The sequence below is a fragment of the Scyliorhinus canicula genome, chromosome 9 (assembly GCF_902713615.1).
Source record: "Scyliorhinus canicula chromosome 9, sScyCan1.1, whole genome shotgun sequence".
Lineage (NCBI taxonomy): Eukaryota > Metazoa > Chordata > Chondrichthyes > Carcharhiniformes > Scyliorhinidae > Scyliorhinus > Scyliorhinus canicula.
This window is the reverse complement of record NC_052154.1, coordinates 175,205,935-175,218,842: the sequence shown is the minus strand read 5'-3', so window position 1 is coordinate 175,218,842 and position 12,908 is coordinate 175,205,935. Positions and strand designations below refer to the sequence as shown.

The 12,908-nt window shown below is 48.2% G+C and overlaps 1 protein-coding gene across 5 annotated transcripts in view; it reads right to left on the bottom strand.

Moving 5' to 3' along the window:
• The window catches only part of si:dkey-23n7.10 (SPRY domain-containing SOCS box protein 3), a 39,237-nt gene that overhangs the window by 2,690 nt on the left and 23,639 nt on the right, over positions 1 to 12,908 (bottom strand). For 4 of the 5 annotated variants that reach the window (XM_038808247.1, XM_038808246.1, XM_038808248.1 and 1 more), the window contains 2 exons: positions 8,744 to 8,934; positions 246 to 442 (listed from right to left, as the gene is read on the bottom strand). In XM_038808247.1, the coding sequence (XP_038664175.1) occupies positions 248 to 442; positions 8,744 to 8,934 (386 nt within the window). In that variant the 3' untranslated portion in view covers positions 246 to 247. The remainder of the gene's footprint in view (positions 1 to 245; positions 443 to 8,743; positions 8,935 to 12,908) is intronic. The other variant, XM_038808249.1, reaches the window with a different exon arrangement.

Below are 12,908 nucleotides of genomic sequence, written 5' to 3'. Positions count from 1 at the left end.
ACCGAGCTAAACCACTCACTTCAAAGAGTTTGCACTCTCAGCCACACACCAAGTTTAAACCCTTTCAAATATTTAGACTGCTGTTTTATGAAGGGCCATATGGCCAACTTCACAACTGTTGGAAACTTAATTTTTTTCTCTCTATCCAGAAACAGTGACAGGGAAACATAATCTGGAGGAAGCCAGTTTGTGGAACAAGAAAACATTTGTCACTAAAAATGATTACATCCCAGCTCCGTGCTTACTTTCAGAATTCCTTAAGTTGTCCTCTAATGAATTCTGGCAGCGGCAGTGTGTCGATGTGGGCTTTGTCTACGAGGTGCTGTAGAACTGTGTGCAAACACTGCTCCTGTAATGAGGTGAACCGGCAGCTTCTCGCCCCGAGTTGCAGTTCTGTTTCTGCGGCTGTGGAACTTGCCATGGGATACAGGGGCACCCCAATCTATGGGGATTCAAATGAAACTAGAATCCAGTTACACACAACAGTCACGTAATTTTAAAAGTTGCAGCATTATAATCTACAGTTTCAAAAAACAAAAAGATTTAAACGTGTAACAGAGCAATGTCCCTGAGTGGCTGCAGGACATTCTTCTGGGGGCAGGGTGAACAGCCAGAGGTCATGATTCTTAGGTAGGAAGGGGAGTGGGGTCCTGCAATTAGAATTTACGGAACTAAATAGAAAATTAGCCAACAGCACTGCAAATGTAGTAACCTCTGGCTTACTCACAGTGCCACATGCAAGTGAGTACAGTAATAGGGGAAGGACACATGGCTGGAAAGATCGTGCGGGAGGGATTTAAATTCCTGGGACGGGCTCTGGGGGAAGGGGGGGGGGGGGGGGGGGGGGGCGGGGGGGGGGGGGGGGGGGGGGGGGGATGACACCTAGACAGGTTGCACCGAAACAGAGACAGGACTGAGTTCCTTGCAGGGTGGTTTGCTAATGCTGATGGGAGGGCTTTAAACTAATTTGGCTGTGATGTGGGGACCAAGAGGGAATATCAGGAATACCAGGGTGTACAAAATACTGGAATGGACAGAAAGCACTCCTATAGAAAATAGTAAGTCAGAGTAAGAGATAAAATAATGAGGCCAAAATCACGGTTTCTGATGCAATGTGTGTGAATGCACAGAGTATAGTGAATAAGATTGAGGAGTTACAGTCACAGATTGCATTGTGGAAATATGATGTGGCGATAACAGAGACCTGGCCCGAGGAAGGGCAAGACTGGGTGCTAAATAGTCCTGGGTACAAGATAGGAAAGGAAGGTGGGGGTGGCAGCATTGGTTAAGGAGAGCTTTGCCATGCTGGATGAAGAGAACGTCCCAGAGTGTTCGAGGACAGAATCTATTTGGCTAGAGCTAAGGAACAAAAAAGATTCAATTACATTCCTCAGTGTGATCTATAGACCACTAACTTTAGGAAGGATCTCGAGGAACAAATCTGCAGTTATAATGGGGGACTTTAATTTCCCAAATGTGGACTGGCACAATGGTAGCGTAAAGGGTGGAGAGGGACAAAGATTCCTAGATTGTGTTTTGGAAAATTTTCTAAAGCAGTATGTGTCCAGTCCAACAGAAAGGGCGCACTGCTGGACCTGGTTCTTAGACATGAGGTGGGCCAAGTGTCAGTAAGGGAATATTTAGGAGACAGTGATCATTGTACTGTAATGTTTAGGATGATGGTAGAAAAGGAAAATCGGCAACTGTCACGTTCAAGACATGAAAGATAAAATATGTATATATTTACCAGCTGGACTGTTTTATAAAGTTATTTTTTTGTACTTTTTCTAAATAAACATTGGACAAAATGGTTCAACTGGTCACCTGATGCCTTGCAGCAGTTTCAAAGTAATATTGATCACAGGGATGGTGAATCAACTTCGAACAAAGGAAAACCTTGCATGTCTTAATCTCCCATAGTGGTGCAACAGTTTTGTCAAAGAGAGCGGCAGCTAATTAACCCAGCACCAGTGTCTCCAAAATTAAAAGGAACCCCGACTCCAGTTGAACCTCAAGGTTCTAGGTATCGTGTGTCCAACATTGAGGAGGTATGTCACATGACCTCTCCCAAGCTGCGTTATAGTATCGCCTGGTGGGACTGAATTCCGGCAGTTGCTGTTTTTAACCTCCAACGTGAGCAGAACTCCAGTGAGCAGCCTGCGCTGTCTATCATCAAGCCGTGACAGTAGGAAGAACACGGACCGTTATCAATCCGGCAAATTGCTGGAACCTCAGAATCTCTGCCTCCAAACTAACTCACCTTAAAGTGCAATCTCCAGGCCTGGAGGTCTCACTCTGGGGCGACTCAGCATTCTGCAAGCAGCCAACCTCTCCTCAAGAGGAACATTCCAGTTGACTTCTAACTCTGGGCACAGTGGGGAAATCACAACAGTTTAAATTGACCCCCTTCCTGTCCATAACACAATCCAGAGTGAGAATAATTAACGGGGTGATCCGGCTTTAATAGGGTAAGAACGGAGCTGGGCTGGATAGACTGGAATGAGAGGTTGGTGGGAAATCTGTAGCTGAACAATGGGCCAATCTAAGAATTGGTTCAGGCACAGTCAATGTATATTCCCTCAAAAGACAAAGGCAGGGCAAAAAAAAAACAGAGCTCCCTGAATGAAAAATGAGGTAGAAATTAAGAGAAAGAAGAAAAGGTGTGCTCATAACAGGTGTCAATTGAGACCCAAAAGGGTCAGAGGGGAGGTGAAAAAGTATGAGAAGCGAGGCGAGATTATGAGCAAAGACTGGCAGACAACATAAAGGGGAATCCCAAAATTTTCTATAGACATATAAATAGTAAAAGGTGGTAAAAGAAGGACTACGACCATTCAGGGACCCAAATTAGAATGTGCATATGGAGGCTGAGGACAAGTCGGTTTAACTTCAGTGGTGGGAAGCATCTAGCAACAATTATTCAGGATAAAATCATTAGTCACAGAGAAAAATGTGTATTGATTCGGAAGAGCCAACATGGATTTCTCTTTTTTTAAATTTAGAGTACCCAATTCTTGTTTTCAATTAAAGGGCAATTTAGTGTGGCTGATTCACCTACCCTGCACATCTTTTTGGGCTGTGGGGGTGAGACCCACGCAGACACGGGGAGAATGTGCAAACTCCAAACAGACAGTGACCCAGGGCCGGGATTGAACCCGGGTCCTCAGCGCCGCGAGGCAGCAGTGCTAAACACTACGCCACCATGCCACCCACCAACATGGATTTCTAAAGGGCAAATCATGTTTAACTAACTTGCTGGAATTTTTTGAGGAGGTAACAGAAAAGATCAATGAGAGTAATATTGTGGTGTACATTGTCTTTCAAAAGGTATTCAATACAGTGACACAACAGACTTGTGAGAAAAGTTATAGCTCATGGAATAAAAGAGCCAGTAACAAGAGGGATACAAAAATTAGTTGAGTAATGAGAAGCAGAGTAACGGTCAATGGATATTAAGGCTTGTAATAGAGTTCCTCAGTGGTCGGTACAGGCACCCTTGCTTTTCCTGATATGTGTTAATGATCTGGACCTTGGTGTGCAGGGGACAAGTTCAAAGTCTGCCATTGACACAAAACTTGGAGGTCTTGTAAACTGTGAAGAGGGCAGTTTAGAACTTCAAAAGGACATAGACAAGTTGCTGGAGTGGGTAGATAGTTGGCAACTGAAGTTCATTGCAGAGCAGTGTGAGGTGATGCATTTCGGTAGGAGGAACTAAGGGGTACAATTCTTAAAGGGGGTGCAGGAGCAGAAGGACCTGGGTGTAATTGTGTCTGGACCATTGAAGGTGGCAGGACAGGTGGAGAGAGTAGTTAATAAAGCATATAGTATTCTGGGCTTTATTAATAGGGGCACAAGAACACAAGAGCAAGGAGGTTATTGCTAAACTTATACACTAGTTAGACCTCAGTTGGAGTATTTTGTACAGTTCTGGGTGCCACACTATAGGAAGGATGTGAATGCATTGGAGAGAGTGCAGAAGAGGTTTACAGAAATGGCCCCAGGGATGAGGAACTTCAGTTATGAGGTAACATTGGAAAGGTTGGGAGAACCCAGCAGGTCTGGCAGCGCTGTGGAGAGAGAAACAGAGTTAATGTTTTGAGCCCCTCTGATGCTTCTTCAGAACTCTGAAGTGTGGGGAGGTAGGTTCAATCAAGACATTGAAGAGGGCATTTGAATGGAAACAATGTGCAGGGGTATGAGGAAAAGGCAGGAGAATGCCACTAACTCACAATGCTCATTTGGTGAGCCAGTGCAGACACAATGGGCCAAGTGGCCTCCTTCTTCTCCGTAACATTTCATAAGAACATAAGAACATAAGAACTAGGAGCAGGAGTAGGCCATCTGTCTCCTCGAGCCTGCTCTGCCATTCAATGAGATCATCGCTGATCTTTTGTGGACTCAGCTCCACTTTCCGGCCCGAACACCATAACACTTAATCCCTTTATTCTTCAAAAAACTATCTATCTTTACCTTAAAAACATTCAATGAAGGAGCCTCAACTGCTTCACTGGGCAAGGAATTCCATAGATTCACAACCCTTTGGGTGAAGAAGTTCCTCCTAAACTCAGTCCTAAATCTACTTCCCCTTATTTTGAGGCTATGTCCCCTAGTTCTGCTTTCGCCCGCCAGTGGAAACAACCTGCCCGCATCTATCCTATCTATTCCCTTCATAATTTTAAATGTTTCTATAAGATCCCCCCTCATCCTTCTAAATTACGAGTACAGTCCCAGTCTACTGAACCTCTCCTCATAATCCAACCCCTTCAGCTCTGGGATTAACCTAGTGAATCTCCTCTGCACACCCTCCAGTGCCAGTACATCCTTTCTCAAGTAAGGAGACCAAAGCTCTACACAATACTCCAGGTGTGGCCTCACTAACACCTTATACAATTGCAACATAACCTCCCTAGTCTTAAACTCCATCCATCTAGCAATGAAGAACAAAATTCCATTTGCCTTCTTAATCACCTGTTGCACCTGTAAACCAACTTTCTGTGACTCATGCACTAGCACACCCAGGTCTCTCTGCACAGCGGCATGCTTTAATATTTTATCGTTTAAATAATAATCCCGTTTGCTGTTATTCCTACCAAAATGGATAACCTCACATTTGTCAACATTGTATTCCATCTGCCAGACCCTAGCCCATTCACTTAACCTATCCAAATCCCTCTGCAGACTTCCAGTATCCTCTGCACTTTTCGCTTTACCACTCATCTTAGTGTCATCTGCAAACTTGGACACATTGCCCTTGGTCCCCAACTCCAAATTAGCACGTTTCAAGGTCTTTTTTAAATCATCATTTTATGTGAAACAGAGATGGGCCTTTTTGCTAGTCTAAGACCTGGAATGATTTTCTTTCTTAGATTACAATCTTCAACCTGATGAAGTTTCATTAGCTTTTGTGTAATTTTTATTATCATCAATGTGAGGGATATTAACCCTGAGAAATAAAAGGTCTGCATCTCATCAACATAAAGCTTTTCCAAATCACAGTCAAATGCAGCTTAAAATATTCAACAAAGTGTCTCAAACCTCAATTCTACTTGAAGAATACTCCTCACAATTCCATTGTGGGATTTCATTGTGGGATATGGTGTAGGGGGTAACGAATTGGCATGGATTGAACATTGCCTAGCTACCGTACCGGCCTCCCCAAACAGGCGCCGGAATGTGGCGACTAGCGGCTTTTCACAGTAACTTCATTGAAGCCTACTCGTGACAATAAGCGATTATTATTATTATTATTATTATAACAGGAAACGGAGAGTTGCATAAATCGGTCTTTTTTTGTGGTCGTGCAGAATGTGACAAGCGGTATGCCACAGAGATCGGCGCTGGGACCTCCACCTTTTACAATTTATATAAATGACTTGGATGAAGGCACTGAAGTTATATTTGCAAAATTTGCTGGCGACATGACGATCGGTAGGAAAGTAAATTGTGGCGAGGACATAATGAGGCTACAAAGGGACATAGATGGGTTCAGTGAGTGGGCAGAAGTCTGGTAAATGGAGTAAAATGTGGGCAAATGGAGTATAATGTGGGCAAATGTGAAATGGTTTATTTTGGCAGGAAAAATAGAAAAGCACATTATCTAAATGAAGAGCGCTTGCAGAGCTCTGAGATTCAGAGGGATCTGAGTGTCCTAGTGCATGAATCACAAAAGGCGATTATGCAGGTACAGAAAATAATCGGAAAGATAATAGAATGCTATTGTTTATTGTGAAGGGAATTCAATATAAAAGGGAGATTATGAGCGGGATCGGTTGTTCACAACGGCGGGAAATTCCGATCCCATGTCAGCGCATGGCTTTCCCAGCGCCAAGGGGTGCAGTCTCCGGGAAACCCCTGCCGAAAAAAACACGGCGGGGTGGTTGGCCAATCCCGCCCAATATGTTTCAGTTGTACAGGACATTGGTGAGAACACACCTGGAATACAGTAATTGGTTACCTTATATAGCGAAGGATATAAATGCACTGGAAGCCGTTCAGCGGAGGTTTACAAAACTAATATCTGGAATAGGTGATTTGCCTTATGAGAAGAGATTGGACAGGCTAGGCTTATTTTCACTGGAGTTTAGAAGAGTAAGAGGCAGCTTGATTGAAACCTTATGATCTTGAGGGATCTAAACAGGGTGGATGTGGGAAGGATACATCCTTTTGTGGAATAATTTGGAACTGGAAGCCATGTTAAAAATAAAGGCCAGGATTCTCCAAAAATTTGGGCTATGTCCCCACGTCCGCCGGAAAACGGGTGCTAATCACCAGATTCTCCGACTTCAAGAGGGATAGCAGGACCCCGGTGTGCGCCGCGCAGCTCCTGCTACCAATATGGGGCCATGCACTTCCAGCTGCGGGTCCACGCAAGCGCTCGGCGGCCGTTTTCGCGGCGGCCCCATCGCAACATGCCGGAGCCACACAGCGGGCCGGCGCATAAGAAGATAGCCCCCCCCCGGATCGCGCGCGCCCGCCGATCGGTTGCCCCGATCGCGGGCCTGGCAGTCGTGGAGGCCCCCACGAAGGTCTGATCCCACTGCCCCCCCAAAAGGACGGCCACCACAGCCATGAGTCCAAGCTCCCGCCGGGTGAAACCGTACGGGAATGACGCAGGTGGAACTCGGCAGGAACTCGGTTGGTCGACCGTGGAGAATCGCCGCGGGGGCCTCTTTCAACAGCCCCCGACCAGTGCCACGTCGATTGCGCACGTGCGACCGGTCGCCGGAGAATCGTGTCCCGGCTTTTGGAGCCGATCGCGGGTCTGAGACCCCATTCTCTGCCCCCAGCGGCAAGCACGATTTCAATCCCAGCCAATGAGTCGTTCATTTAAGACAGATGAGGGCCAGAATTGTATGTCAAAGTTTGGGAACGTGCCCGACTTGTAAGTACATGAAATTGTGCAAAACTATGTCAGGGATCCATCCCAACATCGTAGCGCATGCGGACTATATTTTGGTTGGCAGGTGTGTGCGGGAGTCAGAATCGGACCCACCAACAATCAAGAAACTTTTAAAAATGAGTTAAACACCACTTGACTGTAATTTTACGTTGCCCGACTGCCCTTTATGGTTGGTGGGTGGACCGATTGGCGAGGCGACTTTTACGTTTTAGCTACAACTTCGATTTCTGGGCGGGTTGAAAGGTCAGGGCTCAAATAAAATTAACAAGTGTGTCTGGGGACAAGGTATGATTGTGCTGCCTGACACAGTTTTCACCACAATATTTATTTTTCACGGATCTGCAGCTCGCTGAGATAACCCCGCAGTGGCTGTCCCCTGCCCCCTCACCCCCGCGGGAGCATACTGGATATGATAGGCTGACCCTCTTTTTCTTGGCGCCCTCCCTCTTCCCACCCTCCACGGCGGCGGTCAGCCTTTCACTGTGCAGGGTTCACGCTGGCTGGCCATTAATTAGCCAGCCAATCAGGCTGAAATTGCTCTCTGGGCCGTCCACATGCCCCTCCGAGCCTGCTGAGTGCGTGCACCTGACAGATGACAAATTCAGGCCGAGTAGAATATTGTTTTCCCTCAGAGGGTCATGAATCTTTGGAACTCTCTTTCCTCAAAGGGCAGAGTGGAAGCAGAGTCTTTGGGCGGGATTTTCCAGCCGCGTCCGCCCGGCAGCCAGAGAATCCCACCCGAGGTCAACGGACTTCTCCATTGTCCACGTCTCGCCCGTGGCGTTCTTGCGGCTGGCGAGACGAAATAATCCAGCCCTTTGAGTATTTTTAAGGCAGAGCTAAATAGATTCCTGACGAACAAAGACGTGAAGGTTATCGGGGATAGGCAGGAATGTGGGGTTGAGGTTACAATCAGGTCAGCCATTGAATGACGGTGCAGGCTCGAGGGGCCGAGTGGCCCACTCCTGCTCCTAATTTGCATATTTGCATGTTTCAATTTCCCATTTTTGCTGCTCTGGCTGAGGCCATTGTTGATGCACCAACTATAAATGGACTCAATTGCCCTGTTTTCCCACCATGGGCTCTCACTGCAACAGATAGAGAATTTCATCCCATTGGTTTAGACTGGCGTCAGTTTGCAGAGGTGAAAGGACAATTTAAGCATTCACTGCGCTACCCAGTTCTCTGAGATACTTCATCTATCATCAGCGCAGTAAAGGATATTGCAGGTGACCAGCATAAGAAAAACCATTTCGTTGAAAGAAAACATATTTCATTACCCGTCACTTTTTCTCACAAGGTGATAAATGGCACATATTCTCTGCAGCCGTCAGTATTAATTACCTTATTGAGGCCAGTGAACGCCACACCCAAATTGTGTCCATTCTTGTAAAAGGCCATTGTACCATCATACAGGTTTAAATCAACTCCTATGATTGTGGCTTTGTCGTAAAAGGGTTCAGTGTACCGCTTGCTTCGTCCACCGTGCCAGATTGTACCTTTGTAGGACAAACCCCAGCTTTCAGAGTCCATTCCTGCGGAAAGGATGAGGTTAGAGAACTGCCCAATCCCCAAAAACACTGTGCTGGATCTGATTGAATCAACTCACTGACAAATGGTCCGCCCACTTTTCATGCAACATTATTCCAAATTTGAACATTTATTAAGAAAGACTAAAAAAACTAAAAGAAACACCTGAGCAGTCACATTCAGAGATGGAGTCACATATCCTGAGACAAACCTCGCACGTTTATATACTGAGTGAATGTAGTAAGATTAGCTGCGTGGGAACTGCTAATCTGTATAAATTGCCCAAGACAATGAAGATACTGGTTCTGAACAGATAACATGGCTGGGATTCTCTGACCCGATGCCCGGGTGGGGGGGCACCCCGCCCGGCGATTCTCCAGGCCCCAATGGGCCGAATGGCCGACGAGTTTAGCCTAGTCCCACCAGCGTGGATTACTCACTTCCCACACGGCGGGGCCTGCAAGGTGAGTTGGGGGGGGGGGGGAAGATCCGATCCCTAGGAGGGACCACGGTGGCCTGACCCGCGATCGGGGCCCACCGATCGGCAGGCGGGCTGGTTCCGTGGGGGCCTTCTTTACTCCGCGCCGGGCCCCTGTAGGGCTCCGCCATATTGCTCGAGGTCCAGCACGGAGAAGGGAACCTCCGTGCGTGCGCGGAAATACGCCAGCCGTTCCGCGCATGCCCGGACTCGCGCGGGCCGTTCCCTGCCGGCTGGAAGGCGGGGACGACTCCAGCGGCAACCTAGCCCCCTAGAAAGGTGAGAATTCCTCACTTTCGGGGGCCGTTGACGCCGGAGTCGTTGGCACCGGTTTTCACGCCGGCGTGGGGACATGGCCCCATTTTTAGAGAATCTCACCCCATGGGCGCGATTCTCCCAGACAGGGAGAAATCGTAAGGCTGGCGTCAAAACCGGGTGGGTTTGACGCCAGCCTCCCCCTCCCCGACCGGGAACCGATTCTGGTCCCCGGTCGGGGCTAGAATGCCGCGGCCGTGAACTCCGGCATCGTGGGCTTAACGAATTTCGTTAAGCCCGCTTGCCAGAGTTTGCGCCGGCTGACGCGTCACATGACGTCAGCCGCGCATGCGCGGATTGGAAGACTCCAACCCGCGCATGCGTGGATGACGTCATCGCGCATTTGCGCGAAACCCGCGCATGCGCGGGCCGGGATGCCCCTCAGCCGCCTCGCGAAGTGATACAGCGGGGCGGCGGAAGGACAAAGAGTGCGCGGGAATCGGACCCGCTGCCCGCGATCGGTGCCCACCGATCGCGGGCCCATGGCACCCTTGGCACGGCCGTGGTACTGCCGTGCCAATCGGTGCCATGGTTGCCAAGATCGGGACTTTACGGCCGTTTTTACGAACGGCCAGACCAGGTGTGTTTGCCGTTCGTAAAAACGGCCGTAAAGGGCTTGGAATTCGGCCCATCGGCCAGCTGAGAATCGCTGCTGGCCGTAAAAAAACGGCGGCAGCGATTCGTGTCGGGAGTTGGGCGTTGGGGGGGGGGGGGGGGGGGGGGGGGGGGGGGGGGGGAGAATAGCGGGAGGGCGTCGGACTAGCGTGGCTGTAAAAATTTACGACCCCTGCTATTCTCCGCACCGTCGTGAGTGCGGAGAATTGCGCCCCATATCTCTCAGTTTAATTTCCAAGGAGAACCATTCAGACCAGGAAATTAATTATAATATAATTGCTTATTGTCACAAGTAGGCTTCAATGAAGTTACTGTGAAAAAGGGCTCAGACACCCAGAGGCCACCCAATGTGGCATTTACCATATTCACACCATATGCCAGGCTCCTCCAGGTACCCAGAGGCTGGCCACTGTGGCCATCCCATGTACTGGAGCAGGACAGGCACGAGCCTGTCTCTACAGGAACCGAACCCTAACCATAGGCCCCAGGAGAGAAGAATATGGGTACATCCAGAAACATTTGAATGAATCCACTCCGCAGCTCTTGGGGCCTACTATCTGTTTTGTTTTTGCTGAATAGCTCCAGATGTTTAAAAAAAATTCAATTTCTTTGACAAGACAAATGCGAGGTGATGCGTTTTGGAGGATCAAATCTCGGTACGAATTATACTATAAATGGCAGAACCCTTAGGAGCATTAACATACAGAGGGACCTGGGCGTGCAGGTCCACAGTTCCCTAAAAGTGGCAACACAGATGGCCCAGGTGATTCAGAAGGCACAGGGCATTCTGGCCTGCATCAGCTGGGGCACTGAGTAGAAGAGTTTGGAAATCATGTTGCAGCTGTATAAAACCTTAGTTACGCCGCATTTGTAGTATTGGGTGCAGGTCTGGTCAGCACATTATCAGAAGGATGTGGAAGCTTTGGAGAGAGTGCAAAGAAGGTTCACCAGGATGTTGCCTGGTCTCAAGGGTGTTGGCTAAGGGCAAAGGTTGAATAAACTCGGATTGTTTTCACTGGAAAGATGGAGGCTAAGGGGAGACCTGATTGAGGTCTACAAAATTATGAGAGGCATAGACAGGGTGGATAGTCAGCGGCTTTTTCCAAGGGTGGAAGTCTCAATTACATGGGGGAACAGGTTCAAGGTGAGAGGGGGAAAGTTTAAGGGAGATGTGCAGGGTACGTTTTTCACACAGAGAGTGGTGGGTGCCTGGAACGCGCTGCCCGAGGATGTGGTGGAAACGGGCACATTAGCAACATTTAAGAGGGATCTGGATGGATACATGAAGAGAGAGGGAGTAAAATAAATAAATCATAATTTTATTGTCACATGTAGGCTTACATTAACATTGCAATGAAGTTACTGTGAAAAGCCCCTAGTCGCCACATTCCAGCGCCTGTTCGGGTACACAGAGGAAGAATTCAGAATTCTCAGCTGGTACGGGAATTGAACCCGTGTTGCTGCCCTTGTTCTGCATCACAAACCAGCAGTCTAGCCCACTGAGCTAAACCAGCCCTAGAGGGATACGGACTGAGTAAGGGCAGAAGGTTTTTTTTAGTAGGGCATCATGATTCGCACAGGCTTGGAGGGCCAAAGGGCCTGTTCCGATGCTGTACTTTTTTTTGTTCTTTATTCTTTGAGAAGAGATGAGTTAGGAGGGCCCAAGGGGAGGGTGAGAGTGGATGAACATAAGAACATAAGAACTAGGAGCAGGAGTAGGCCATCTGGCCCCTCGAGCCTGCTCCACCATTTAATGAGATCATGGCTGATCTTTTGTGGACTCAGCTCCACTTTCCGTCCCATACACCATAACCCTTAATCCCTTTATTCTTCAAAAAACTATCTATCTTTACCTTAAAAACATTTAATGAAGGAGACTCAACTGCTTCACTGGGCACGGAATTCCATAGATTCACAACCCTTTGGGTGAAAAAGTTCCTCCTAAACTCAGTCCTAAATCTACTTCCCCTTATTTTGAGGCTATGCCCCTAAGGTGGGTATGAGGGTGGGGTGATAATGGGAGAGGGTGTAGGTGATAATGGGAGAGGGTGAGGGACTGTGCGATTGGGTGAGGGTGAGAGTGGATCAGTATGAGAGTGGATGAATGTGAGATTGGAAGAGGATGAGAGTAGGTGAGGGTGAGAGTGAGTGAGGCTGAGAGGGGGTGAGGGTCAGAGTGGTTGTGTGTGTAGGCGTGTGTAGATGAGAATGGGAGAAGATGAGAGGCAGTGAAAGTGGGTGAGGGTGGATGGGGGTGAGAGTGGGTGAGGGTGTGTGTGAGGGTGAGAGTATGTGTGGGTGAGGGTAACAATGTTTGTGTGTGTAGGTGAGAGTGGGAGAGCGTGCAAGACTGAGAGTAGATGAGGGTGCGAGTGGATGAGGGTGAGAGTGTGTGACGGTGAGAGTGGGTGACAGTGAGAGTGGGTGAGGGTGAGAATGAGGGTGAAAGTGGTTATGGAGTGAGAGATACCACCACATATGTGAGACCCTTTGATGGGGAGTATTACAAGGTCCCCAAGATGTTTCCAGGCATTTGAACCTCATTTTTAGAAAGACCATGGTCTGTTCAAT